Genomic DNA, 27,103 nt, shown 5'->3' on the forward strand with positions numbered 1-27,103 from the left:
TATGCATGGAATTTAAACATTTAAAACTATGTTATGCACTTGGTAATAATTTTAACAAGTATTAACTAGAATTCTTTCTCTTTCTAGGGGGGGGTGGGTGGGTTTTAGAGTGGAGTGTAGAATAATTTTTTTTTTCTAGAAGCCCTTTTAGTTTTTACAGATCATGTATCTTCAACATCATTCCATGGCACACATGAGCCTATGCCTTTCTTTAATGTTGCATTATTTCACTGGAATGTTAAATAAATCCTCCGTTGATGGAGATTTAAGTTGTTTTCAATTCTAATTATATAAAGGTTTTTGATCCTGAATAATGGGATTATGAACTTTTTACATTTTTCTATTCCCTAAATGTTGTAGTTTTTAAAAACCAGTCTAAGACATCTTAATTTATAAGGTTGGCTGTAGTTGTCTTTTAAATCAAGATCCAAGTCAAGCTCACACCTACAAACCTATTAATTAATTGATATATGATTACCAGTGTTTAGTCCAGTGATGGTGAACCTTTTGAGCTCGGCGTGTCAGCATTTTGAAATACCCTAACTTAACTCTGGTGCCGTGTCACATATAGAAATTTTTTGATATTTGCAACCATAGTAAAACAAAGACTTATATTTTTGATATTTATTTTATATATTTAAATGCCATTTAACAAAGAAAAATCAACCCAAAAAATGAGTTCGTGTGTCACCTCTGACACGCGTGCCATAGGTTCGCCATCACTGGTTTAGTTCATACCAAAATGAAGTCAGTCAGGCCCGTGAGCTTATATCTACTCTATGTTAGGCACTCTAAAGACAAAATGCTGGTATGGCTCAGTGGTTGAGTGTCAGCCCATGAACCAAGAGGTCACTGGTTCAATTTCCAGTCAGTGCACATGTCTGGGTTATGGGGGTAATGCAGGAGGCAGCAGATGAGATGTTTCTCCCTTTCTCTCAAATAAATAAAAATATTATTAAAAATGTTCTTTATAACTGAAGTCAATGACATTGACCGACATAGGAGGAAAGTAGGTTGAGAAGTTTTCCCAGTCCTCCTTAACAGATCTGTACTGATCCATGTTTTGTGACTCAGCACAAGCATATTTTACTATTAATTGTGCAACAGAACAGGGAAAAGAACAAAGCAGAGATTAAAATTAACTCCTTTGGCCTCATTTGTAGTTTGACCTATGAAACTGAGCTAATCCTATTCCTATATAATAAAAAGGCCAATATGCAAATCGACCGAATGGCAGAACAACCGGTCACTATGACGCACACTGACCACCAGGGGGCAGACACGCAATGCAGGAGCTGCCCCCTGGTGGTCAGTGCGCTACCACAGGGGGAGCCCTGCTCAGCCAGAAGCCTGGCTCATGGCTGGTCAGCGCAGTGGTGGCGGGAGCCTCTCCCGCCTGTGGCAGTGCTAAGGATGTCCGACTGCCGGCTTAGTTGGACATCCCCTGAGGGCTCCTGGACTGTGAGAGGGTGCAGGCTGGGCTGAGGGACCCCACCCCCTCTCCGCACTATTTTCATGCACCAGGCCTCAGTGTATCTATATGGCTCTAAAAGAAATCAAGTTAGAATTGCCAACTCAAGGGAATAATTTACATTCAAGACAGAAATGCCAACTGAAAGGAATAATTAATTCAACCAATGCTGACTATGAAAGCTTTACATTACATCAGTGATCTAAAGTTTTGTCCCTTAAGAATTGGAAATAGTGTCAATGTAAATGAATTTAAGGTAATGTCTGAAACGTGTCACTAGTATGTGTGTTTTAGTATTCTGAAAGCCTATGGCTTATAAAGTCCACATTTTATTTCTCATCTCCACATAACTTTAGTTCAAGTAGCATTTCAACTACATCTGTGTACTTACATATACATAGGATTATTAAAAAAATAGAGTAGAGTAGTAACTCCTGAAGTGTGGTCCTACTTTCTACTTCATTTCTGAAATGCAGGTTATGTTTTGGAGCCCCTGTGAGATATAAAACAAAATTTTCCTTACGTTATTATGTAATTCATAATGTATATAAATAAGAATGATGTAAAACCAGCCACTTTTAGTGCTATCCTGTGTGAAGGACAGGGTCTGTGGCTTCTGATTATATTTTTCTTCTCACTTTTATAAGGGAGGAATAATTTCTAACATTTCCCCTTGGGGGTAAGTGGGCAGGCATTTTGTGACTGTATACTAATGAATTTCATAACATGAAACGGATGGACAGGAAAAGACCAGTCCTGTTTTAAAATGAAAAAGCAAAATAGAAAATAAACCCCCCACATCTGTCCCTAATTGTTTCCTCCACCAGGCAATACTGTTTCCTGGGAAGCCTGGAAGGAAAAGGACTCGGCCTAGGACTCAGTCAAGGTCACGATTCCCGACTGTCCAGCGATGGTCCTCGGGCAGCAAATGCCAGCGCCCCGCTCCGGGCTCCGCCAGGGCCGAGGGCCACGTCCCTGCAGTGTTTGTTTTCGAGCCTGTAAAATGGGACCGCCGTCCCCTCCGCTAAGGGGAGGTCGTGAGGGCTAAAGGTGCTGGAGGTCATCTCTCTCACATGAACAGATACGAGGTTACAAAATGCCCCCCCTAGAAGCATCCCTCACCGCCTCGGTGCCAACGGGAGGCCACAGGCATGGCGGGCCTCGGAGAGACGCCCGCTCAACCTCCCCACGTCCGCCGCGCCTGCGCCAGCCGCGTCGCTCCTGCGCCTGCGCGAGCCCGCAGCTCCGCGAGGGGCGCCCGCGGCGCTGCAGGTTGTGAGCGCGCGTGCGCACCGAGGACCTTCTAGAGGGGCTTCGCCCGAGGCGGGGCTGGAGGTCGCGGCGTTCGCCTCCAGCGGAGGGCGACTTCTAGGGCAAACCTGGCTTTTGGCCTGCGGCTAATCATAAACATAGTAACTCATTATAACGGGCCACTCTTTGTTGAATACTTTTAATATTTATTGGCTTGTTTGGTCTTCACACACCCCTTCTTGAAAGGTAGGTGTTTTGTCCTCATTTTAGGTCTGAAGAAACCGAGGGTGCGAGAGGCTAATTTACCCAAGTCCAGGCTGGCCGGGCCGGACGCCTGGGCCCGAGGCATAACCGAGATCCCCGCTGCCGCTGCTCTCGTAGAAACTGGCTATTAGCCGAGAGATGTTGCCAGAAGTAGCTTCCAGCCTCCTTTCCCACTTGGTATGGCTAAAGGGAACGTTAACATAGGTAAAAACGAACAAATAAATAATAACCCAGCGATGCAGTGATTATGGAAAAGGCCGGCCGAAACTACTCCTTGGGGGCCCAGACTCACATCTGGCCCCGGCGCTTTGCTCAGACCAGGGAGGTTTGTAAACCAGCTTAGAAAAGGCCACGCAGACCCGGCTGTAAACGGGCACCACGCCGGCCAGGAGGCGGCGGAAGGGACGCCCACGCCGGTGAAAGGAAAGTACAGCGGGAATCAGTTGAAGGGCCCTAGGGCCGCCAGCAGAGAAAACCATCAAGCTGTTTTGAAAGTAAAGAAATAAAGCCATTTTTGTTATTTTCCTGAAAGAGATGTAGACCGATGTTGATAAATGCTGTTTTATGTGCAGATAAAAAGCAAAAAACGAGGCCACACAGCAGGGAGGGTCAGAGGCTACCGATGATAAAAGGGACAGGGAGGCCTAACAGCCGCTGGACAGGGGCCAGAGAAGAAAAGGCTGCTGTCCCAGCTTCAGTTTAATAAAAGGGTCTGCCCTTTCCTGTGCTTAGACTCTCCGATGCTTACAAAAGTATGCTTTTTAATGTAACAGGCTATCTGAACTTGAAATGTAGGAGGAAAAAACCCCCAAATACAGCTATTCAGATTTACATTAAATATAAGAATTAAGCAGATGACTACAAATCGTTCTTTTTCTTCTTTTTTTTAAAATCCAAGCTTTGCTTTTTTCTTTTTAATATATTTTGTTGATTTTTTACAGAGAGGAAGGGAGAGGGATAGAGAGTTAGAAACATCGATCAGCCGCCTCCTGCACACTTCCTACTGGGGATGTGCCCGCAACCAAGGTACATGCCCTTGACCGGAATCGAACCTGGGACCCTTCTGTCCACAGGCTGACGCTCTGTCCACTGAGCCAAACCAGTTAGGGCTACAAATTGTTCTGATTCCATTGAGTTCAATAGTCTCAAAGATCTTGAAGAATTAGTTACTTATCTGGATAAAACAATGAGAATTTCAGGAGAGATTTCCTCATGCTTTTGAAGTGCAAACCTTGGAAAATCTTGCCCAGTTTCAGGAGAAATCGAGCCGTGAGTTTTTACCAAGAAGACACACCGTTCTAGAATATAAGGTTGTTCTTTTGGAACTTGTTATCCTTAAGGTTTGCTAGTTGTTGGATAAATAAAAACCAGAAGTTTTATGTTAAAGATCTAGACTTTTGTGAAGAGAAGACAGTCTCTTTTAAGTAATTGAAATTTTATTCTTTTTGACATAAAACTTTGGAACACTCAGATAATTGATTACCGTGTTAGTATTCGTATGAGAGAAAATGGGTAAAACAGTATTTAGAAAGCAGTACCAGTAAATCTTATTAGAAGCATTAGTTGTTTCTAAAAAGTTGATATTAATTCATAACCTGTAATTGTTAAATGTATGACTTCAATGTTTAAAATCCCACATTTTAAGATAGACTCTACAATTACAAACCATGTACCCGGATTTTCAGTTGGCTTCACGAGCCAGAGAAGTAGATAGAATGTGCAAGAGTCAAAGGATAAATAATATTATAAATGTACATTAGTTTTATTACCTAATGAAAGTCATAATCTGTTAATACAGCTATGGATTTATTTCAAAACTTCAATTGAATATATTACTAATAGTGTAGTTGTGCTTTCCAATGTTGGTGAAGTTATTAAAGTTCTTCACTTTCATAGAGTCCAGATTGAGCTGCCAGACGCTGAAACTCTCCTTCAGGGTTGAAAGCTTGTTTCACATCCAAACCTTTTCCGTTAAGTGCTAAATATTTGCTGAAAGTTGGCCGAACACGTAACTGTTTAGGAGCTGGAAGAGTTTGGTTTGGACGGGCTGAAATAGAGCAAATAAAAATTAATTTAAAAAACCTAAACAAAGGAGTTGTACCAGGCATTCATATCAGACTAGGAAAAGAAAAAGAAACCAAAACTGATTATATATAGGAAAAATCCCTCAGATTTTGTGCTATGCTGGGATTTGTGACTTCCTGGTAAAGTCATTTATTACACTTGACTTAATGCTTTATATCAGTGTGACATACCTGTGACATCTAATCTTGTGTTACATGTGATCACTCCAGCTTCATTAACTGCAGACACAGTATACCACCCAGCATCTTTCTTGTTTACATCTTTTATCAGTAAAGTAATTCTTCCAGAGTTATCATGATATAAGCTGAAAAGAAACAATTAAAAAATGAAAGTATAGGAGTTGATTTTCCTGTGAAAGTTTATTTAGGATGTTCGTGATCTACAAAGTCAGACTAATATGAAAAAGAAGCATTTGGGAATTCTGAGGCTATATTTAGTCATTGCCAAATAGCTATTAGTTTTCTCGAATTAAATATCCCCACAGCAAATCTTGTTTATATCATCTATTTCTTTGAGCCATCTTTGTTTATTGTTAGTAACAAGCTAAATGCTAGCCTACTTTATGGTTTAAATTTCTGATTAGTGGATTCTGGCTTAATGAAGTTTATATTTCTATATATGTTTTAAAAACGAGACAAATTGAGATCACAAATGCATGCCATTTATAATGCATTTCAAAGTGTAACTGGATTGACCAAAGTAAATTACAGTTAAATCTTGAAATACTTATCCTACCTTATCCGATCAGTGTTGAATTGTACCATTTCATTATTTCTTTTCCAGAAAAGTTTTGGTGGCGGTACAGCTGAGATTTGGCATTCTAGCTTCACTGAGTCTCCCTCAAAAACTTTTTTGCTCTGTGGTTTATAGATAAACATTGGTGCTCTTCTATGTTCTTTTGCTACATATTAATAAAAAATCAAGTATTTTAAATATTATAAAAAAGATATTAAATCAAACCAAAGTATTATGAAATTTGTATGTTGATATAAAAGTTTTTAAAAGTAAAAAAGATCAGAAGCTTCATGTTTTAGCTTTAGCTAAAATAATATACAATACCATTGTATTATTATACAATTCAGAGTTCTAAAACAGTAAGGTAATGATGCATTGAATTTATAATCATGTTTCATTCAAAGAATTTAAGTCTTAATGTCATTTATCATGTCATCTATAGAGAGGCAGCATGAGTGGTGCAAAAGAGTACCATTAACTTGGGTTCAAATTCTCTATTTGCTCCATTAGCCATGCCAACTTCTGGAAATTTTGTTTAGTTTCTCTGAGGCTCAGTGTTACCCATTGTAAAATAATACAATACACAAGTAATAGTGACTGCTGTGCTTACCATACAAAATTATTGTGAGGATCAATTGAGATAATGAATGAAGAAGCACTTTGTAAACAATAAAATAATATACAAATGTCAATAATTATTATGTCTTTTCTTCAAATACCTGAAGGATAAGAGGAAATGATACTATAATACCATAACCCTGGCTTTTCTGAGGGAGAAATGAGGAGATTGGACAGATGCCTGCCAAGGTCTCTTTCAGCTCTAACATTATGGCATTTCTGGAACTATTGGCACAAGGAGGATTTGCCCAAAGCTTAATCACTTGACTTTTTGCTTTTTGATTTCTAGGTCATCCATTTTTCTCTTAGACTGAGGTCCCTTATTATATCATAGAATAATTTTAAAGATTTTTCATTGATCTGGGTAGAATACAAACTGAAGAAAATTTTTCAAGTTGTCAAGCTTTTATATAACAAAAAATGAATAATAGCAAACTCTTTTATGTGATATACCATGGCTTAAACCATTACAAATGTGATATATTTAAAGCATTTAAATTGTAATAATTTAAAATAGAACATCAACTTTATGAGAACAGCCTTACAAAGAACATTTAAGATATGAGTTTTGCCATACATGTTTTCTAAAGCTAGTAGGCATTTTTTTTTATCATAATTACAGATGAGTGTCCTAGTAAAAGGAACACAGTCTAAGGTAAAAGTTGACATTTACTCTTCACTTTTAAACTATGCATGATTACAACAATTCTGTGAAAATGTGTCAGATTGATTATTTTAGATTGTAGACAAGACAAATGATTAGACTAAAATTTTTCACTTTAAGACCTGTTTGTTACATCTATAGAAATGCTTCTACTATCTTATTGGTCTGTCTGAAATTGTACCACTTCTTTATTTCCTTTCCAGAAAAGCTTTGGTGGTAGATCTATCATTCTAATTCCACTGAGTTTTCCTCAAGAGTATTATCCCCCTCATCCTCCCACCTCATTTGTGGCTTTTGGGTAAAAACTGGGTTCTACTGGGTTGTATGGTGTGGACATTAACCTTAACTATGAAGTCCTCAAGGATTTTCTTTTTTAATACTTTCTTTTTTAATACTGCAGGATTAAAGATACTTTGTGATCTCTTGGAGGGCTTACCCAGGACGTCCAGCTGCACAGTAAAGGTGGCTTCTCCTGCTCTGTTCTTGGCCACACATACATAAGCCCCTGCATCTGAAACTCTGACCATTTCAAAGATGAGTGAATGAAAACCCTTCTCAGACACTATCATTTTGTGAAAATCATCTGATTGAACTGGCCTTCCATTTAGATACCATGCCACATCAGGAGCTGGCAGTCCGCTCACCTAGAAATGAAAACATAAGGAGACAACAGAGTTTTAAACGATAGCATCACTGGAACCCATTTATCTCTGAATTTTAACAATTTCAGTACCCGAGTGGGTTTGTGATTGAAAATGCAAAGCAAGAGCTTAAAAAGGTATTTGCTTTCAATAATTTTTAACGAAACAGTATAAATTAAAACTCTTCAAATTAATATAGTATTTTATGACTATCTTAAACCACATCTAGCTCTTTCATGTGCAACCTCAGGCTCTTTAAGATCTTTTAATTAAGGAATATGGAAGTCATATGGCTTTTCTGGCTAATGGTGACTGCAAAAGCAGTCCCAGAAGCACATATATGTGAGGCTTGCTGATCTAATGACTAACCTTTCCAAAACAGTGTTCTCGAGCTTGTAGTTCTGGTGTATGAGTGGCAGTTTGTTAAGTGTTCTTATATAAGCCTTAACAATTAAGTCCACATACTGACTTTCATTCTTATAAAATGTTTTTCTTATAAAATGTTTTTCAATCCAGAAAAACATTTTATAAGAAAAAATTCTCCCAAATGAGGATAATGAAATTGTAGGAAAAGCTGGTCTAGCTTGAAGAAATCTTCTAGACAGAGAGAAAGCAGAGTTGCTTGAATTTCTTTTTTTTTTTTAATATATTTTATTGATTTTTTTTACAGAGAGGAAGGGAGAGAGATAGAGAGTTAGAAACATCGATGAGAGAGAAACATCGATCAGCTGCCTCCTGCACATCTCCCACTGGGGATGTGCCCGCAACCCAGGTACATGCCCTTGGCCGGAATCGAACCTGGGACCTTTCAGTCTGCAGGCCGACGCTCTATCCACTGAGCCAAACCGGTTTCGGCTTGAATTTCTTAATGGAGAAGAACTAAAAAGCCACTCTACTTTTGAAATATTATTAGAGCTTCACTTAGAGTATTCATTAGGTGGTTGGCACTATTGTGAAAACCTTATACCTATTTACTCAGTTAATCCTCAAACAACTTTATGAAGTAGATACATTTGTTATTCTCTGTGTTATTCTCATTAGCACAGTGAGGTTAAATTACTTGTCTAAGATTATATAGCTGAAAAGTGGCAGAGCCAGGGTTCAAACCCAGGTAAGCTTGGCTCTAGCATTTGTGTTCTTATCCACTATACATACTACTTCTCAAGTTGTATAGCAAGCTATGAAGAGGAAGAGAACATTTTTTAAAACTTAGTATCCCATCGTTAATTTTCTTCCAATATTTTGAAACTTACTTTGAAGTCCATTCTGCAGAATCTTCCTTCTTCAATTGACATATTCTCTGGCACTTGAATGAAACGAGGCGGGTAAAATTTCTCCTGGATTGCATCCTCATCATTCACACCTCCCCTTGAAGATGATCTACTTCTACAAAAGTATTTTAATAACTACTATGCAAAAAGTTGTAATTGTTCTTACTTTCACACGAACATAGTTTAGCCATCAAATTTGAAACCCCAGACTATACTGTTTGATAGTGTAGTAACAATGGAGAAAGGCCTTAGGGCTGTATTTAGCTGTGGAATATTTGATAACTATTAGAAGTGGTAGCAGTTTAGAAACATTTGGTACAAATTGCATTCTTTCTTTTTTACAATGCCATGAATTGGTGAAGAAACTGATCTACTAAAATGCAGAGTACCCCATGGATTGAACCTGCAACCCAGGTATATGCCCTTGACTGAGAATTGAATCCATGACCCTTTGGTGCAGGGGTCCTCAAACTACGGCCCGCGGGCCACATGCAAATACAAATATTGTATTTGTTCCCGTTTTGTTTTTTTACTTCAAAATAAGATATGTGCAGTGTGCATAGGAATTTGTTCATAGTTTTTTTTTTTTAAACTATAGTCCGGCCCTCCAAAGGTCTGAGGGACAGTGAACTGGCCCCCTGTTTAAAAAGTTTGAGGACCCCTGCTTTGGTATATGGACTAATTCTCTAATCATTGAGCACCACCGGCCAGGGCCAGATAAAATTTTGGTCACCATCTCTGACATTAGAAAATTCACATTGTTTTTTATAAAAGGTATGTGAGAAGCTTGAGAGCTTTAAAAGGATTACATTTTTAAGCTAAAAAATTTCAGATAGCAAAATATATATTTAGAATTAAATTATTTTTTACCTTACTTGTGACGTAGGAACTTGCAACCGTGCATGTTCTGAATTGTGCTGCTTGAAATTAAAACAGAGTGATAATGTCAACATATAATTGTTAGCTTGAAATGAAGCAGAACTAAGTAGTTGCAGTTGAAAGGAACATTTCTGTGGGAAGCCACCCATTGTCTTCACTATCAGAGAAGTGTAAACAAGGATCCCGAATGCTGGTGAACCTGGAGCCCCTGGCAAGGGCCAGAGCTATGCACCGATTGTTTAGTCCAGACAATGGGGGCTCAAGCAATTTCCTGACCAAATAGTATCAGAGTAAATCTTTCTAATATTACTGACCTTTAAGATAGTTTATCTGTTACTGCAATTACCTGCCTAAGAGCTAGATGTGTATCCAAAATTGAATAAAAGGTTGGCAAGGCCTAGGCACGAGTGGAAGTCCTTTCCCTCGCATTGGGCTTCCCTCCTGGCCCCCAGTATTTCCAAATTATTATTTCTTGTCTCGTCTCTGTCATTTGCACGCGGCCCTTCTCCAGATCCCGAACCCTGAACCACGCAGGATGTGGATGCACACATTTCTCTGTTAACTGTATTTTTACAGTTATGGTCAGTTCTATATATTTAGCTTTTAAACATTTAAAACATACTGCACTGACCTTATAATATTCTAGCAAGAAATCCCCAGAATTAATAAGACTGTTCCACAGGCATGATTTATGAGACTGAGTTGATAGTGGTTCATTTTTCAGACTATTTTTAAGAAATATGTATTTTTATGGATTTCAGAGAGGAAGGGAAAGGGAGAGAGAGATAGAAACATCAATGATGGGAGAGACTCATTGATTGGCTGCCTCTTGCACACCCCCAGTGGGGATTGAGCCTGCAACCTGGGCAATGTCCTGATTGGGAATTGATCCGTAACCTCCTGGTTCATAGGTCAACACTCAACCACTGAGCCACACTGGCTGGGCCAGTTGACTATTTTGTTTTTGACAAAGGATGATGTGTCCCTCTGGTATATTTGAAATGGGAGCACTTAGTACAGATTGTCCTTTAGTAAACAGGAATAGACATGAAGTCAGTTTTGTTGGCAGTAGATACAGGGTATTATACCTGCTGCTTAAAAGTGGCACCAACAGCAGTAAACACATATTAGACTGGAAAATACTTCTCTTTTTAGCTCATGACACAAAATCCTGATGGACTTCATGGAAGACATGTGTAGAGCTATGAAAAGTCTTTGAAAAACAACATGAGTTACTTCCTGCTTAATAAAGATATATTTAATTTAAGCAAACATCTTTTAGAATTTATTATCTGAGCACCAGAAAATTATTTCTATTTGAAAGTAAAATCAGGAATTGATGGAAATTATAGTAGAATTAATAAATTGATTAAATATTTAATGCCTGTTTATATATTTCACTGTTCTTGGCATAGTGGGAGATACAAAGAATTGAAAAATATAGTTCCTACTCAAATATCTGGAAAACATCTGTACAGCAACACAGCAGATCATTACAAATAATTTATTTTTGGATGAATATGTTTAATGTATTTTGTCATTTTAAAACAATTCTTAAAACTCACAATTTTTGGCTGGCTATAAGATTTTCTAAGTAAAATGTCAAAACGATTCAGTGGTCAAGCAAATCAACCATTTTTTTTTGTAAAAATTAAAAATCCAATTAAACTCAAAATTTCCAAAAATTTTGGTCATCATCTCTGACATTAGAAGATTCACATTGTTTTTAAAAAAGGTATGTGGGAAGCTTGAGGGATTTATAAGAAGTACATTTTTAAGCTGAAAACATTTTAGTAAGTTTTTTTACTTTGTCCTTTTAAGGTGGTTTGAATATGTATATATTTGTATTCGTAGATGCTATACTTCAGTTATACATAGTTTGATGACATTTTGTTTGAAGTGTACAAAAAATGTAGGATTTATATTTTCTGATTTCATAATGATATATTTTGCTGCTGTCTCTTTTCTTGGTACCACCACCTTCATTTTAAAGTGTTTTTAAAACAAATATACTTTTATTGATTTCAGGGAGAGGATGGGAGAGGGAGAGAGAGAGAGAAATATCAATGATGAAAGAGAATCATTGATCAGCTGCTTTCTGTACTCCTCCTAATGGGAACTGAGCCTGCAACCTGGGCATGTGCCCTGACTGGGAATTGAACTGTGACCTTCTGGTTCACAGGTTGACAACCACTGAGCCATGCTGGCTGGGCATGTGACATTTCTTATGGAATATTAGAACCACCAGAAAAGGGGGTAAAATTAAAACTTCACATATATATTTTAGCTTATCACGGCCTCTCCCAGGGAAGCGATTGACTTTTACTTTGAATGCTATTTATAAACATTTAGGAAGCAGATATTTAAAAATCATACACACAAAAAGGACTTCAGTTAGATAAAGATTAATTTACCTGTGGTGAATCTTGTGCCTCACTGTCATTTTGAGCTTGTAACACAGCAGCTGCATTCTGTGGTCCTAGCAATCTTCGAGCCATCTTCTCCTCATATGTTAGCCGCTTTAAAGAAATAAGTCATTAAGGAGAATGGTAATGAGATTTAATATAAGTTGTTTGTACAGGTTTAATTTAATTTAAAACCACTATGAATTTTACCAAAAAAGTTCTGTCTTTAGAATTATAGGTAGATGCTATGTTTTAAAAAGTATTTTCTTTCATTCAAAGCCTTTCCTTCTACTCTAGTGCCACTTCTTTCATCTGTGATATTTGCTTGTTTTCTTTTTGCTCATTGGAAGAGCAGGCATAATCACCCTTGAATATGTCTCTCCTAAGTCAAGGGAAATTCTTTCCCTTCCTTCTTGTGTATGTTCCAATCACCTCTGTCTTTGACTATAGTACTACATGTCCTCACTTTCAGAAAGAACTTGTATTACTTGAACACTGAATATTTGACTTACTAACTTCTGGCTGAAAGCAGTGCAACTGATAGGTTAAATGTATTTAGGTTAAAGGCATATAGTACTGTTTCAAAGATAGGTGACTAAATACAATGTACACAGTAAGAGTTACATAATAAAAGTTATAGCTATCTGTCCATCAATAACATATACCAAATATATGAAGAAGTCAGATTGACAATATTTTCTATTATTTGATTATTAGACATTTTATGAGAGGTAATGCTTAAAACAGAAAATATTAAATCATTCAGATTGATTTTTAATTTGCTTCATTTTTTACTACTCCACACCAAAGAGGTGATTTCATGCAGAGAAACATTAAATAGGGCCCAAATATTCCTTTAAAAAAAGATTATCCTATTCCTTGCTGATTATACAGTCATAGATCCTTGAGACAGAAAGACCTTTCTTATTGAGATTAGATTTTATAGTTTAATTGGCTTTTTGTATAAAATAGACTTCTTGCTCACTTGATTTCCATTATGAAGAAGGCTGTCCTTGCATTTTAGCTTTCTTTCCAAATCTTGAATCAGAGCTTCTTTTGATCCTTGTATTTCATGGTCAGGAGTCTTTGGTGTGGGCTTAGCATTTGTACTTTGGGATGGCCTAGCATTCACAGATTGGCCAACCGAGGGTTGTTGATAGCTTTAAAAATAAAAAAGATTTTTTAAAAAGAAGATATGTAAGATGTGTATCTTTTTTTAAATTGAATTTATTGGGATTACATTGGTTAATAAAACTACATAGGTTTAAGGTTTATAATTCTATAATACATCATCTGTATATTGTACTGTGTGTTCACCACCCCAATTCATGTCTCTTTCCATCACCATTTATTCCCTCTTTACTCTCTCCTGCTTCCCACCACCCCCATTTCCCTCTGGTAATGACCGTACTGTTGTCTATGAGGTTTGTTTTGTTTACTCCCTTCAAAATATATTACCAAAAAAAAAAAAAAGATTTGTATCTAAAAGAGACTTGGCCTTATTTTGTCAGTCACCTTTAGGTAGATTGAATCTAACACTTAGTACTACTAGTGTTAGTACAAACACTAATTTCCCTAGTAACAAGAAGGATTTTATAAGAGTTGTTACCAGTTTTTTTGTTTCTTTTCGTTTTGGCAAGTGAAAAGTAGCAGGAGGAATAATTTAGATTAGATGCAAGGAGCATGTCCTTCCTTGAGCACTTCTAATCTTAAAACTGAATTTCCTAAGTTTGATTTATTGATGGATATTAAGCAGTGATGTGCTTGACTCATATGAGCTCAAGAGGGCTGATTTTTAGCATCTCTTCCCAGCTCCCTGTGATCTCATGTGGTGGAAATATCTACACCAGGTAAATTGGTAAGTACCACAGATCATGGCCCCTTCCTCCAGCTGATTGTTACACATTTACCAGTATAACCACTGATATTTAGTGACTATTCTGTTGCTAAATGGAATGTACAGTTTACATAGCCATTGGCTTTTCTTTTAATTTCCAATTCCTATTACTTTCTTTTTTTAAAAGATTTTTTAAAATCGATTTTTAGAGAGGAAGGGAGAGGGAGAAACATGCATGTGAGAGTGCAACTTCGATTGGTTTCCTCCTGCATGCTCTCTACTGGGAATCAAACCAGTAGAGAATCAAACCAGGCATGTATGTGCCCTGACCTGGAATTGAACTGGTGACCTTTCAGTGCATGGGATGATGCCCAAACAACTGAGCCACACTGGCCAGGGCTCCTATTAATTTCTTATTCTAGAAAATGCAAATATGGCACAATATAACAAATAGCTTCTACAGTAATGACAGTTTCTTTAATGTTGCTGAAATGATATTTGGAAAAAGAAAGGAATGACTAGGGGAGGAAGGAGAAAGAAATGTAAAATTAAAAGGGAGATTTGGAGAGAAAAAACAAATTTGAATAGCAGTTGAAGAGTTTGGTTTCAATCCTTATTTCAAGTTCTGATCCTAAATTTCCTTCTAAGATGTTCTTGCTCCTCCCAGAGTTCCCTTGTTGATTCTGATGGAGAGCAGCGGTAGTACTTAGAGATTCCTATATTATTAGATCTGTAAGGAACAGTTTTCACAGTGCTTTGTTCATATTTCACATAGTTTATTCACTTAGGGCCATATAAGTGCTAGCTTATATCTATTTAATGTGGGGTAAGTGGCCTTTAATGAATATTTTACCATTAGTATAATAAACATTCTCCAGTTACCTAGATGAGGCAGACTTGCTCTCTTCTGTGACATGTTCTTATTCAAATATTCTCAATGATCATTAAAAGAATTTGTGCCCTGGCTGGTGTAGTTCAGTGGTTGGAGTATTATTAGCCCTCACACTGAAGGGTGGCGGGTTGGATTCCTGGTCAAGGGCACATACTAGGGTTGTGGGTTCGCTCCCCACCACGGTAGGGGTGCCTTCAGGAGGCAATCGGTTGATGTATCTTTCTCACATTGATGTTTCGCTCTCTCTCTCTCCCCTTCCCTCTTCCCTTTTAACTCTCTCTGAAACGCAATGGAAAAAATATCCTCACTGGAGGATTAACAAAATGGGAAAAAAAGAATTTATAAGCTAAGTGGAAATGTATCTTCTCTGAATGGAGCCAGAATTTTAATTTTTGTAGTCTTTGGGGACTTGGTTAGTAATCTCTAGATTGTAAACATAACTGAAAAAAAAGTCTTATTACTCATTATTGTATCATTATATCCACTAACAGAGCTTGGGTATAGGTAATACTATCAGTTGAATGAATGAATGTTTTTCATTGTATTCAAGATGCTCTGTAATGAAAGTTGGTGATACACATTTCCCCTTCTTACATTTCATATCTTCAAGGTTGTCTATATTAATCCTTAACACATTGTATTCGGGAAATGTATTTATATGTTTTACGTTGACTGTAATTAAAGTAAATAGCCAAACCAAATAAGTAGGTTTTTGTTTTTGTTCATTTGTTTGTTTTGCGATTGAATTCTCAGGTTGAAATAGTAAAATTCCTTTGGTCTTATAGATCTGTTCCTCCAACTGTATGAAGTAAAAATAGCCTTTTTTTTTTAATGCTAACCTATCATCTTTATAAAAGTCACACATTTGTTAGAGTGAATTAGTATTAAATAATTCTTTTTCAGACTCTCATAATATCTCTGAGAAATCTTGAGGGATTATCAAAACCAAGCCGAAGAATCAGTCACTTTATTCACTGAATTCACCCATTATTACCAGTTCAGATGGTTTAAGTGTTAGGACTTGATATCTACTTATATTTATAAACTTATACTTGCACACTGCTGTATAGGTCTTTTTTCTATTGTTATCACCCAGATCCTTAATTTTGTTACGAATTAGAAAACTGAATCACTGAGTGGGTAAGGTAAAGTTGCTGAATATCACACAGCAAAGTTTTTGGAAGGAATAATTAGAATTAAAGAGTTCCACTCAGTTTCTAGTTGGTGGTTTGATCCTACTGATAAAAAGCTAAATGAAACTTTCAAACTTCTCTAGGTCAGAATCCAAGAGATTATTTTAGAAGACATGGCAAACTTAAGCCCATGATAACAATGAGGGAGTTGCGCGCAAATGTTCAAAGGCCCAGAGCTTTCCACCCTGTGCAGCTGGGCATAGAATGAGTATCAAGTGGCTGTGGGCAGATTAAAAGGGTTATCTGTGGTTGCTGAAAATGGAACAGCTAAAGCTGGATCTTTGATCTCTGGTTTGGGGACCTCCTATGTTTTATTTCTTATCCTCTCCATTTTTGCCTTTCTTTATCTCTTGTTAGTTTTGTACACATGGTTAAGGCTCGGTAATATTTATTTGATGGCTTTCTTTTCTGGACAGGAATTTGGAGTAGGACTGAAATACTTTATTAAGAAAAATATAGTCAGAAAAGGTTATTTTAGATTTTAAAATGTTCATATAAGAAATGTGGAAATCACTGAAAGTTAGATGGAAAAAGATCATCTGGATAAAATGTTACCAAGAAAAATCTACCATGTGTTATAATTGACATAATGGAAATTTGGGAGGGAAAAGAAAGAGAGGGCTTTTAATTCTTGAATACACCTTTTAAAATTATTAGGTTGAGCCTTGGCTGGGTAGCTCAGTTGGTTAGAGCATCATCCTAATAACACCAAGTTGCAGGTTCAATTCCCAACTAGGGCACATACAGGAAGCAACCAATGAATGCATACATGAGTGGAACAATAAATTGATGTTTCTTCCGCCCCCCCCCTAAAATAAGTAAATATATTAGATTAGACATATGACATGCCATTTTTGTAGGTTAAAATAGCTGTCAGCCATTTCAAATGGTTCAGACTAGTAGATAGGATTTTAACAAATTTTTGGTTTTTATTCTTAAAAATATTAAAAAGTTTTCTTTGCAGGTTGAATGCTATAGTCAGTTAAATTAGGTTTCTGGAGTAGTCACCAACAGTAGGAATCTCTAGAAAAAAAAATTAGCCTCTAGAGAAGACTGAGAGAAATTAGCAAGAATGTCTGCAAATTTGTCAGCCTGCAACAAACACATTCCATCAGACAATTTTTTCAGATGCCTCTGATTTAATTCTTTGATGTTCTAGCCAGCCAAGGAATAGGAAAACTGATAGCCCTAACTTTACATAAGCACAAAGTATTCAGTTCATGTTTTAAAAAAAGCACAACCACTATGTCCTTCGTATCAGGTTCTCCTACTACAGTTTTAGGACTGTGAAAATAGTACATGCTTGCATAAGGCGGCAGGTATTCTTCCCTGTGTTTAGATCAGCCTAAAATTTGAACAAAGTGTGGTTTTAATCATCAAAGGAAACCTTAAGGTTGTAAACTTGTATCTATTCAAGCCTTTTTTTCTGAACATAATAAGGAAAAGTCATACATTTTAGTGTCTGAATCCCAGATTTTCTTTTTAGCCAAGTGAATATTCAACATCAGAGGGGAAAATGGATAGGAAGAAAGGTAGAGACTGAGAAGAAATTTAATAGCCTTTGCTTATGTGAGAGGAAATCCTATCTGAAGATGAGCAGGCAGGTGTTCTTCATCTCAGCTGAGCCCAGAACCAGAGCAATTAAATTTACAGCATGAGGAACTTAGCTTAGAAATATTAGAAATATTAGAAATATTTTTTGAAGGTGGAAAATAATGGCTAATTGTATGGGGTCATAGATGATTTGATTCAGCTCAGCCTGGACACTGCATAATGGGTCAGATGACCTCTTATTGCCAGTACCCTGGTTCAAGGTGTTCTAGGAGAATTTTGAGATCAGACATGGAGGTCACATTGCCTTTTTAGATAGTGATGAACTACAGCATTACCTCCCCCTACCCCCACCATCTTTGGACATTGTATATGCAGTATATATCCATATGTATATATTTTAAAAACTCACTTACTTGGAGTCCACAGTGGAAGGGATTTTACTGCTACTGTAATCAGGCTGTGATGGTAATATGGAGCTGAGGAAGCTGGCGGGGGACTGGTTATAGGTGGCTGTAACCCTTTGGCCCGGGTTGGAGCCACCAGGCTGCTGGGGAGAAGCAGGGAAAGCAGAGGACATGGTGATGTGAGAGCTCACTGTTGAGGAAGCAGAAAATCTTTGCTCTGTGCATTGGCGGGGCTGGATGATAATAGAAGACTGTTTGGTCTGGCTAGAGTAGCTGGAGGTTTCCGGTCCAGGGGGCTGCAGTCTGGAGCCACATGGATTTTGGGATTGGATGAAGTGTTTTGGCCGTTCGTAGTTAAACATGCTTAGCTGGTATACGGGAGATGAAGGCAATTTATTACTATAATGATTTGCTCCTGAAGAGTTGGGGTCCTGAACTTGGCACTGCAAGCCTGGAATTATAGAAGGTCGCAAGGAATCAGAAGCAACCTTGGTCTGCCCCTTCTTGTTGAGATCCTGGGAATATGGTGTTCCTGGCTTTGATGGAGGGGCCTTCTCTTGAAGAATGTCTTTCCTTCAAAAGGAGAAAATGATTCAGTTACAATATTTGCACAAAGAACAGTACTGTTTATTTAACATCTTTAGGAACTTATGTGCTTTCAAGGTTATCTCTGAGTAGAACTTTCCTGGCTCCTACACTTCCTTTTTCTGTCATTGCACAAGTGACTTTTTCCATGTCTCATGATTATTTCTTTGTCCAGAGGCTACTGTTTCATTAACCACAGAAATTTATTTAAAAATTATTAGCAGTTAAATATATAACATGTCATCTTTCATTCAGTTTGAATCCTTCCCATTGCTCATCAAAACCAATGAACAACTCTTCTGATACACCAGTTAATTCAGGTCCCTGTGATCTGTGATGAATGATGTCTTGGTAAATCAAGGGGAACTATATATGCTTATTTTGTAAAGAATGTTACTCTAATGTCCATATTTACTCCTTTGCCCTTTCACAATTTCACAAAGTAGAGTGAACATCTATAATTGACTGTTAACAACTTTGAGTGGATTTTTTTTTAATCTTACAATTCACTGCCTCTTTTTCTTCCCTTGATTTCAAATTGACCATAGTACAGTGGTCGGCAGACTGCGGCCCCTTGAGTGTGGCTCTTCCACAAAATACCACGTGCGGGCGTGCACGTACAGTGTGATTGAAACTTCATGGCCACACTCAAGGGGCCAAAGAGCCACGTGTGGCTCGCGAGCCGCAGATTGCCGACCACTGCCATAGTACAAAGTAGACAATAATTAAGGAGTGACTGCGTGTTTGTGTCTCTTTGTATGTATATAATGTATGTCACCAACTGCATTCCAGAGCCATTTGTGATTTTTTCTGTTATTTTTAGATTACACTATCTAGTTATTGATCTTGATGTTCTTTTAATTATTTTTACTTTTTATTTTTACCTGTTTAATATGTATTTTAGATTAATTTAAACATTATTTTTTTAAAGAAATGGTAAACAGGATGTACAGAAGGAAGTAAGACAACTGTGAAGCTAGCCTCTACCTTACCAAGAAAAGATGGGTGCCATTTCTCTTACTTAGCTCTACATTGGTTCACCTGACTTTCTATAGTAGATCCCCATTTTTCCTTAGAGGAATTATTTGTCACTAAAATTACCTTAAGGGATTATATTTGCCTCTGATTTCTTCCGTTAGTATGGTATATCTAAGCAGGACTATATACAGCCATTACACACAAAGACTAGTCCTGTAAATTGTAGCATTGATTCTGTTTTCATTAAAAATATCAGGCAATTTAGTTCAAAACACATTAGTTTGTTTCACATAGTTTGAACCAACACTAAGATAATGCTAAATCAAACTTTTAGCTGATAAAATTAGCCAAATTGTCATTATTGAAACAAAATCTTATTTAATTTCCTATCTTGAAACAAGTATTTTTAATGAAAAATTTTTAGACAATTTCATCTTAATTGTGCATATAGTTTAAATTAAAACTAGCAGTTTTAGGAAAGAACAAAAATGCAACTACACAGCCAAGAGAAAGATTATATTGAAAAGACTTAAAAAGTCATATATTCCTTAACTTCAAGTTTCTGAACACAAGTATATTAAACTAGACTCCATTTTAGTAGTTAACTATATTAGGCCTTTAAATTGTTGGAGAAAAACATCCAGAGGAGGCTTTAATTAGATTTTCTAAAAAAAGAAAAGAAAAGGCTATTTCAAGGTAAGTAGTTTTGTAGTTACCGGTTTATTTATTACATTGCAGAATTGAATCCAGTTTGTTTCCTAAATTCCTTTTTGGGCAGGCAAGTGATTCAGATTTATTTCAAATAGCAAAAAATAAACTGTTTAATAGCCAGCAGATATTTTCCAAAAAGTCCCCTATTTTTCTTCATATATATTTCTGTAATGTCAACTATCTTGTTCATTTTGGTATCGGTCTACGTAGTTAAAAATTACTTACTTTTTGAAGCTCAATTTTTCTTTCAAAAGTTTTATTTTGTATACATCTCACTAAATTTTATACAGATGTTTCCACAGGTTAATTCTGAAAGGCTTTTCTTCATGTTTGTAGTTACTGTTCAACAATCCAATTCTAGAATCAATTCTATTACATGCAAGTTATCATTTTATTCTAAATTATGTTAAATAAATATCATATTTCATAAATAAAATATTAGTCTCCTATTTTAAAAAATCTTAACATTATTTTCCTTATCTCTAATATAGCACAAACTTGCAGAAAAAACTGATTGAGGATATTTTGAAGCTGTAGGATATCACCACAATTACAGTCAGTCCAAGTGTCTCCTTTCAAGGAAAAATCATGACTTAAAAATAATAACACATAACTACTTTTTCTTCTACCCTTTCTCTAATGCCCTTCAGTTCAGTGGAATGAATAGAGCACTTTCTCTTCAAATCTTTGTATAATACCATTATGATGTGTGGCTTTCAGACTTTTTATCTGAAGGTCACTTCTGTACATGCTCCTCTGATTTGGACAAAAAACAAAAACAAAACCCAAAACGGCAGCAGGAATAAAGAAGGGACTTACCCGTAATTCTGGAGGGTGCCAGCTGGGTTTAACCCACTATTGAAGGGAAGGAAGAGGCATCCCCTTCCCTCACAGACTAATCTAGTGGCTCTGTGCTTAGTATTATAGCACCACTGACTTTTATCAGCTGCCAAACAGTGACATCTGATGTGCTTGTCTGTCCATCTACCTATGCTGGCATGTCAAAGTAAGAGTCCACAATCTAAACAATATCTCAGATGTCTTAGTGATATTTAAGGAGTGGGATTACATGAGCTTTTCTCTCAGGCCTCTTTATTTTAGATGTGAATGTTGACTATGATCTTTAGCAAGCTCATGTAGGGGGAAGAGCAATGAAGTTGGAAATAGAAAAAAGTATAAAGAAAACTCCATTTCTTTTTTGTGGTGAGGGCTTTGTGAATCTTCCCTGTTGAAGAAAGAAGGACTAAATCCCCTCTTCATAGATTTTAAGACTGATGTTCTATCTTGTAAGGCTTCTCTAGAAATAAGGCCAGTGATGGATGGGCTCCAAATTAATTTGTATTTGATAGTTGTTTATCTGAAGACTTTAAAAAAAAATTCCAAATGGGAGTGGGGGTGGAGCTGGGTTCAAGCAGTTTGTTTTAAGAAAGGGGGTGTGGTCTCAGTAAAGGCAGCAGAGCAGGTGATAGTGACGTGTCATTGGGAAGGTGGGTTGGTGGAAAACATAATATGGTTTCTTTAGCAAGCTTTCTGATCTGTATGGTGTATGCCTCCTTGACCTTGTACTTTAATACTAAAAGTTTGAAACACTACTATCAAAGAAGCAGTCTATACATTAGGGCTCTGTACTATCAACTCTCTTTCCTTCATCTTCTTTCCTGCTAACAGTTTCCTTTCTCTTTACACCAAGGAGACCATCTTGGTATTTATGTTTCCTTTTTGTGCAGGGAAGTAAATAATTACAGAGGAAGAAACCTTCAAATCAACAAAAGAGGTGGTGGAGAGGATTAGGTGGCATGAGGATCAGTCCAATGGAGTGGAATTATCCCCCTTTAAGTGGCTTCAATTTTGATATGGTTCTACTGTTTAAAGCATATCTATTTATTCCCTCCCTTATGGATACTCCAAACTTGATTTAATTACCATGTACATTGGGGTCAATAAATAGATGTTTGAGCACATGTGAGTCAAATGAAATTCTTCACAGCTGACCATGTAGGTATTACCTTCCTTTTGTGTTCAGAAAAAGTTTAATAATTGCTGCCTGGGCATGCAGACATTATTCAGTAGAAAAAGCACACTAGACTTGAGTAGGTGTTTGCCTACAAAGTCTTATTTCAGGAATCTCCCAACTATTTCTCCATATCTGCTCACTGATACTTCAAATTCCATTTAAAGGGAAAAGCCTTTTCATCCAAATTAGAAAGACTTAAAATGCAACTGCAAGTGACAACAAGAATAATAAAAATAACCAACATGTATAGATTTTTCTATGAGTAAGACATTATTCTAAGGACTAAGTGTGGTATATGTGACTGATACTTGGTTCTTCCTGAAAACAAGGTTTGATTGGGGCAAGGAAGAGGAGATAGTAGATTTGAGGTCTGTTAGTACCTAAAAGTTTGAGAAATACTCTAATGGCCAAGTAAGGAAGATGCCTAGGACAAGCAGTTAAATTGTCAACTCTATTAGTAAATGTACCATAGTCGAGGCAGAATTTTACATTCATTTGCTCTCTTTTTTTTTGAGAGGTAAAAAAATTATTTGAGTTAAACAGAGGATATGCCTAGAAGCAAGATCTCAATAGACTGAGAAAAATGCTTCCTAGTTCCATTTTTTATCTTTTAAGCATTGCCTCTTCTTTTCCCTGGGTCTTCATAAGGTGTAACATGAGTTACAGTGTAGTACCTCTATGGTACATCTAGGCTAAGGTTCTCACTACAATAAGGGACCCAAGGGTTAAATTGGGAAAGGTAAGTAAGTCCTCTTTTTTTTTTGGTTAATCTTCACCCGAGGATATTTTTCCATTGATTTTTAGAGAGAGTGGAAGGGGGTGGGGGAGTCACACAGAAAGAAACATCGATGTGAGAGAGACACATCAATTGGACGGGGGATTGAGCCCACAACCAAGGTATGTGCCTTTGACTGGAATCAAACCTGGGACCCATCAGTCCTTGGGCCTACATTCTATCAACTGAGCCAAACCGGCTAGGGCAAGGTCCTCTGTTATGACACCATTCTCAGAAGTTAAAGGTCTGTATTTAATAATCTATTATGAATCTGGCTTTCTACTTTTAATGTTTGGTTTGTTTTTTTGAATGTTTTATATCGTCTCACAAATATAGCTATTTGAATGGTTTAGTTGCTTATTTGAGAAAAATCATAAAATGGAAAAATCACTAACATGTCAGGTGGGTGAACCATTTTGCAATCTTCCCCCAAAGACAACTTTGCCCATTTCTTTCTCTAAATTACCAGTAAGGGTCTCTGGTAAATCATTCTAATGTCTCACACAATGTATGTAAGTAACTTCCTATTATTTCCTGCTGCATGTTAAGGGAGTTCCTTCTTATCATCAGTAGAAGGGTAGCTGTTTAACTGTCATTCATTCATCTCTTCCTCATATATAGCTCTTGGTGTTTTTTTGTTTGTTTGTTTTGTTTTTAATGTGAAGTATAAATGCTGTTGTAAAAATGCTTCTGTGAGCTGCTTCTAAAGTCAGAGGTCAGGTGTGTGTGATGAAGCTAATTTCTGTTGTATTAACTGAGAAGGAAAATGTCACATTGAAGATGAAGGGACTAAAGAGTGAAGAACATTTTACTTACTAGTATTTTCAGGTTATACATAATTCACTCTGATTACTGAAGTTCTGCATAGACATATAGTGAAAGGGAATCCCACTGTAGCACTTGTAATTTGAAATATCCATTCTAACACCTTACTCAATCTTATATTCTTCTCATAAGAAATAATAATGGACACTCCACTGGGTTTGGAGTCAAACAGGAAAAGTGATAATGTTCTACAATTTTCTAGGCACATTAACCTTTTTTATTTTGAAGACCTGAATCTATTTTAATGCCCACTCTACCACCTACTTACTGTGTAACCTTAGACAAGCTGCTTAAACTCTCTGAGCTTTAATAATTAACTGGAAAACAAAGATAGTATCTGCTATACTAACCTAAATCAGAGGTTGCTGAGAGACTCAAATGAAATAGGAAATCATACAGTGGACTATATTGTGGTATATCTCCTACATTAGGTTAACCTTTTTCCTGTTAACTTAATGTAGGAGGGACTGTTTATTATTTATTTATCTTGCCTAGGACAGTGTAGCTCAGAATAGACCCTATAAAAACTTAACTTTTACCCAATAATTTTTCCCACAGAAGATGTTGTTAATGATAAAGATGGTATATTATATCCTGTGAAAGATAATATATTATAAATTCAAGGTCTTTTTAAGCCCTAAAGGTTCACAGCTAAAAACAGGTAATCATGTAGAAAAATTTTAGATATCAGTATTGGCTATCTTCCCAAGGCAAGTCTAGCACAGAAACTGATAAACACATAGAACGTGTTTAACGAATGTTTGTTGAATAAATTGCAGTTTTATTTATTGCCCTACACACCCACTCTTACTTGACCCCATGAGAAATCTTTATTTATAGGGGTAACTACTGATCAGGCAGCTAGAGATCCTAGAAGCTTAAAGGGGTTCCAGGAGACCAACAGAAATCACAGTCATAAACTTATTGGAGATATACTGAACCTGATAAAAAGCAATGCAGGGAAGTGATAGCTACTATTTATTGAATTCCTACTATGTTCTTCACATACATTGTTCCAGGTCTGTTGGTATCTAAGTCTAAACTCTTTCCCTCACTGTCTTCATTGCAAGAAACACTTGGAAAAGTACCTATCCAAGGTCATGGAAGCATGAAGAACCATCCTTTAACAATGTGAGCCAACCATCTATAATTTAGTCATTTGCAGAATGAGGAACTTCATTTAGATGACCTCTGATTCCTTCTGTCTCTAGCATGATATATTTCTTTCACTTCATAGACCCAAATATTACGCAAGAAATCTCATCATAAAAGAGATTCTAATATCTTTTTATTTTATAATGAACAGACTATATTTAGTAGTACTAGGTAACTAGTTAAGAATGCTGTTTAAGTTTTATTAAAGATATTTAACCTAAATTTATGTAAAGTTAACTATGCTGGTAAAATACTTAGTAGGCTATGTTAGGTATTGTTAAAAGAAAAAAATTTTTAAATGACTTTTAAGTATCAATTTTTAGGGGTTTTTTTTGTTTGTTAATCCTCCCCTGAGGATATTTTTTCCATTGGTTTTTAGAAAAAGAGAGAGAAGGAGAGAGAGGGAAACTTTGATGTGAGAGAGACACATCAATTGGTTGCCTCCTGCATATGTTCCAACTGGGGCCGGGGTTGAACCTGCAACCCAGGTAAGTTGATCAGGAATTGAACCTGTGACCCTTTGGTGTATGGGCCAACGCTCTAACCACTGAGAGACACTGGCCAGGGCTTAGGGCTTTTTTTGGGTTTGTTTTTAAATATATTTTTATTGATTTCTGAGAGGAAGTGAGGAGAGATAGAAACATCAATGATGAGAGAGAATCATTGATCAGCTGCTTCCTGCATGCTCCCTACTGGGGATCGAGCCTTGATCTTTTGGTTCATAGGTTAATGCTCAACCACTGAACCATGCTGGCTAGGTCTTAGGTTGTTTTTTAATCAATAGTTTGTTTGAGGGGTTGGGATGGTAGTAGATGGTGTTGTTTTAAACATAGCCTGACTGGCAAATTCACTTACTGAATTTTCTTTCCATTTATACAAGTGTTCTCTCAATACAATATAGACAATTCTGTCTCTATTCTGAGACTGACCATGAAGAAACCCGTGTACCTATTTATATTGAGATAGGACACTGAATTCTGTTTTGGAAAAAGATTCTACTTCTTCAAAATCTCATGCCATTTGAGCATTGTTGATTTTTTTCATTAAGTCTCTGTAACAAACCCTTAAATATGAATCTAAGCACATGACTTACTATTGCATCCATGGTGATGGAGGGCAAGAGAGAAATGACAGTTAAAATGATTCATCCTAGTGGAAACTTGGTCACTAACTGCATGATGTTGCAGAAGTGAGGGGAACCAGGTTTGCTAAAGTAATTGTGGTGATAGAAATGTATTAGCCTCAGAAGCTACTGAGGTGGTCCATTCTATCCTAGTACAGTGTAAAATAAAATAAAATAATAAAATTAAAAATTAAAAAAAAAAAAGTGATTCATCTCGGCATGCAAGCTACCCGAGGGCAGGAGCTTTATAATGTTTACTGTTCTATCTACAGAACCAAGAACATATGTTAATGAGTGAATGTTAGGTCTCTCTGGCCTTACCATTGTGGTGGTAGCTCAGAGGAATTTTCATTTATGGTGCAGAAATTCTCCTTTGGAACCTGGATCTCATATTCAGTGGGACTGGCTGCTTCAGGAGTAGTTGGCATATGGCTTATTAGGGTATTGTCTGGATTTTTGTTCTTTTTGTAGCTGTCACTGCTCCAAGGAAAGGAGGCCAGTTTTGGAGAAAATTTTCTGATCAGTAACTTTGGAGAACTCTCTTTTCCTTCTGAAAAACATAGTTAGTCACCAGTTCAGATAGAAGCAGAGAACCTTCCTCTTGGCTCAGGGTTGAACAGGATCAGGGAGATCCTGAAGAATAAATACCTGGGGAAACAATGAGTCTTGCTGTGGAGACTGCAGTCCCAGCCTCATTTTCTGCAATGCACTTGAATTCCCCAGAATCTTCCGGAAATACTTCTGTGATAATCAAGGTGCAGACTTCCTCTGAA

At 36.8% G+C, this 27,103-nt stretch overlaps 2 protein-coding genes and 1 non-coding gene across 6 annotated transcripts in view; 1 reads left to right on the top strand and 2 right to left on the bottom strand.

The window, feature by feature from the left end:
- The window catches only part of PKD2L2 (polycystin 2 like 2, transient receptor potential cation channel), a 32,538-nt gene extending 29,914 nt beyond the window's left edge, over positions 1–2,624 (bottom strand). For all 3 annotated transcript variants that reach the window (XM_006086548.3, XM_006086549.3, XM_014453875.2), the window contains exons 1-2: positions 2,594–2,624; positions 1,863–1,964 (exon numbers count right to left, since the gene is read on the bottom strand). In XM_006086548.3, coding sequence (XP_006086610.1) covers positions 1,863–1,964; positions 2,594–2,624 — 133 coding nt within the window. The remainder of the gene's footprint in view (positions 1–1,862; positions 1,965–2,593) is intronic.
- Positions 2,625–4,722: 2,098 nt separating this feature from the next.
- Positions 4,723–21,337, bottom strand: MYOT (myotilin). Of its 2 annotated transcripts, none has more exons than XM_006086551.3 (10): positions 21,258–21,337; positions 18,174–18,737; positions 13,270–13,444; positions 12,294–12,398; positions 9,871–9,917; positions 8,983–9,115; positions 7,525–7,732; positions 5,807–5,972; positions 5,242–5,375; positions 4,723–5,033 (listed from the first exon to the last, which is right to left on the bottom strand). In XM_006086551.3, the coding sequence occupies exons 2-10, from the start codon at positions 18,524–18,526 to the stop codon at positions 4,861–4,863; spliced, it is 1,494 nt and encodes a 497-aa protein (XP_006086613.1). In that variant the 5' UTR covers positions 18,527–18,737; positions 21,258–21,337; the 3' UTR covers positions 4,723–4,860. The 2 variants fall into 2 exon arrangements, with proteins under 2 accessions (XP_006086613.1, XP_014309362.1); XM_014453876.2 differs by having other exon boundaries at positions 9,871–9,920.
- Positions 21,338–26,359: 5,022 nt separating this feature from the next.
- LOC111825497 lies at positions 26,360–26,490 on the top strand. Its single transcript, XR_002828681.1, has one exon. It is a non-coding gene; the product is annotated as a small nucleolar RNA SNORA66 (small nucleolar RNA).
- The last annotated feature ends 613 nt before the right edge of the window (positions 26,491–27,103 follow it).

The sequence above is a fragment of the Myotis lucifugus genome, unplaced genomic scaffold (genome assembly GCF_000147115.1).
Source record: "Myotis lucifugus unplaced genomic scaffold, Myoluc2.0 scaffold_28, whole genome shotgun sequence".
Lineage (NCBI taxonomy): Eukaryota > Metazoa > Chordata > Mammalia > Chiroptera > Vespertilionidae > Myotis > Myotis lucifugus.

Coding starts and splice junctions, on each gene's coding strand:
- MYOT (XM_014453876.2), bottom strand. CDS start 18,526: ATGTTTAACTACGAACGGCCAAAACACTTCATCCAATCCCAAAATCCA. Junction 9,116..9,870: donor GTTCCTACGTCACAAGTAAG/GTAAAAAATAAT, acceptor ATACTTTTGTAG/AAGTAGATCATCTTCAAGGG. Junction 5,973..7,524: donor TGTGCAGCTGGACGTCCTGG/GTAAGCCCTCCA, acceptor ATTAATATGTAG/CAAAAGAACATAGAAGAGCA.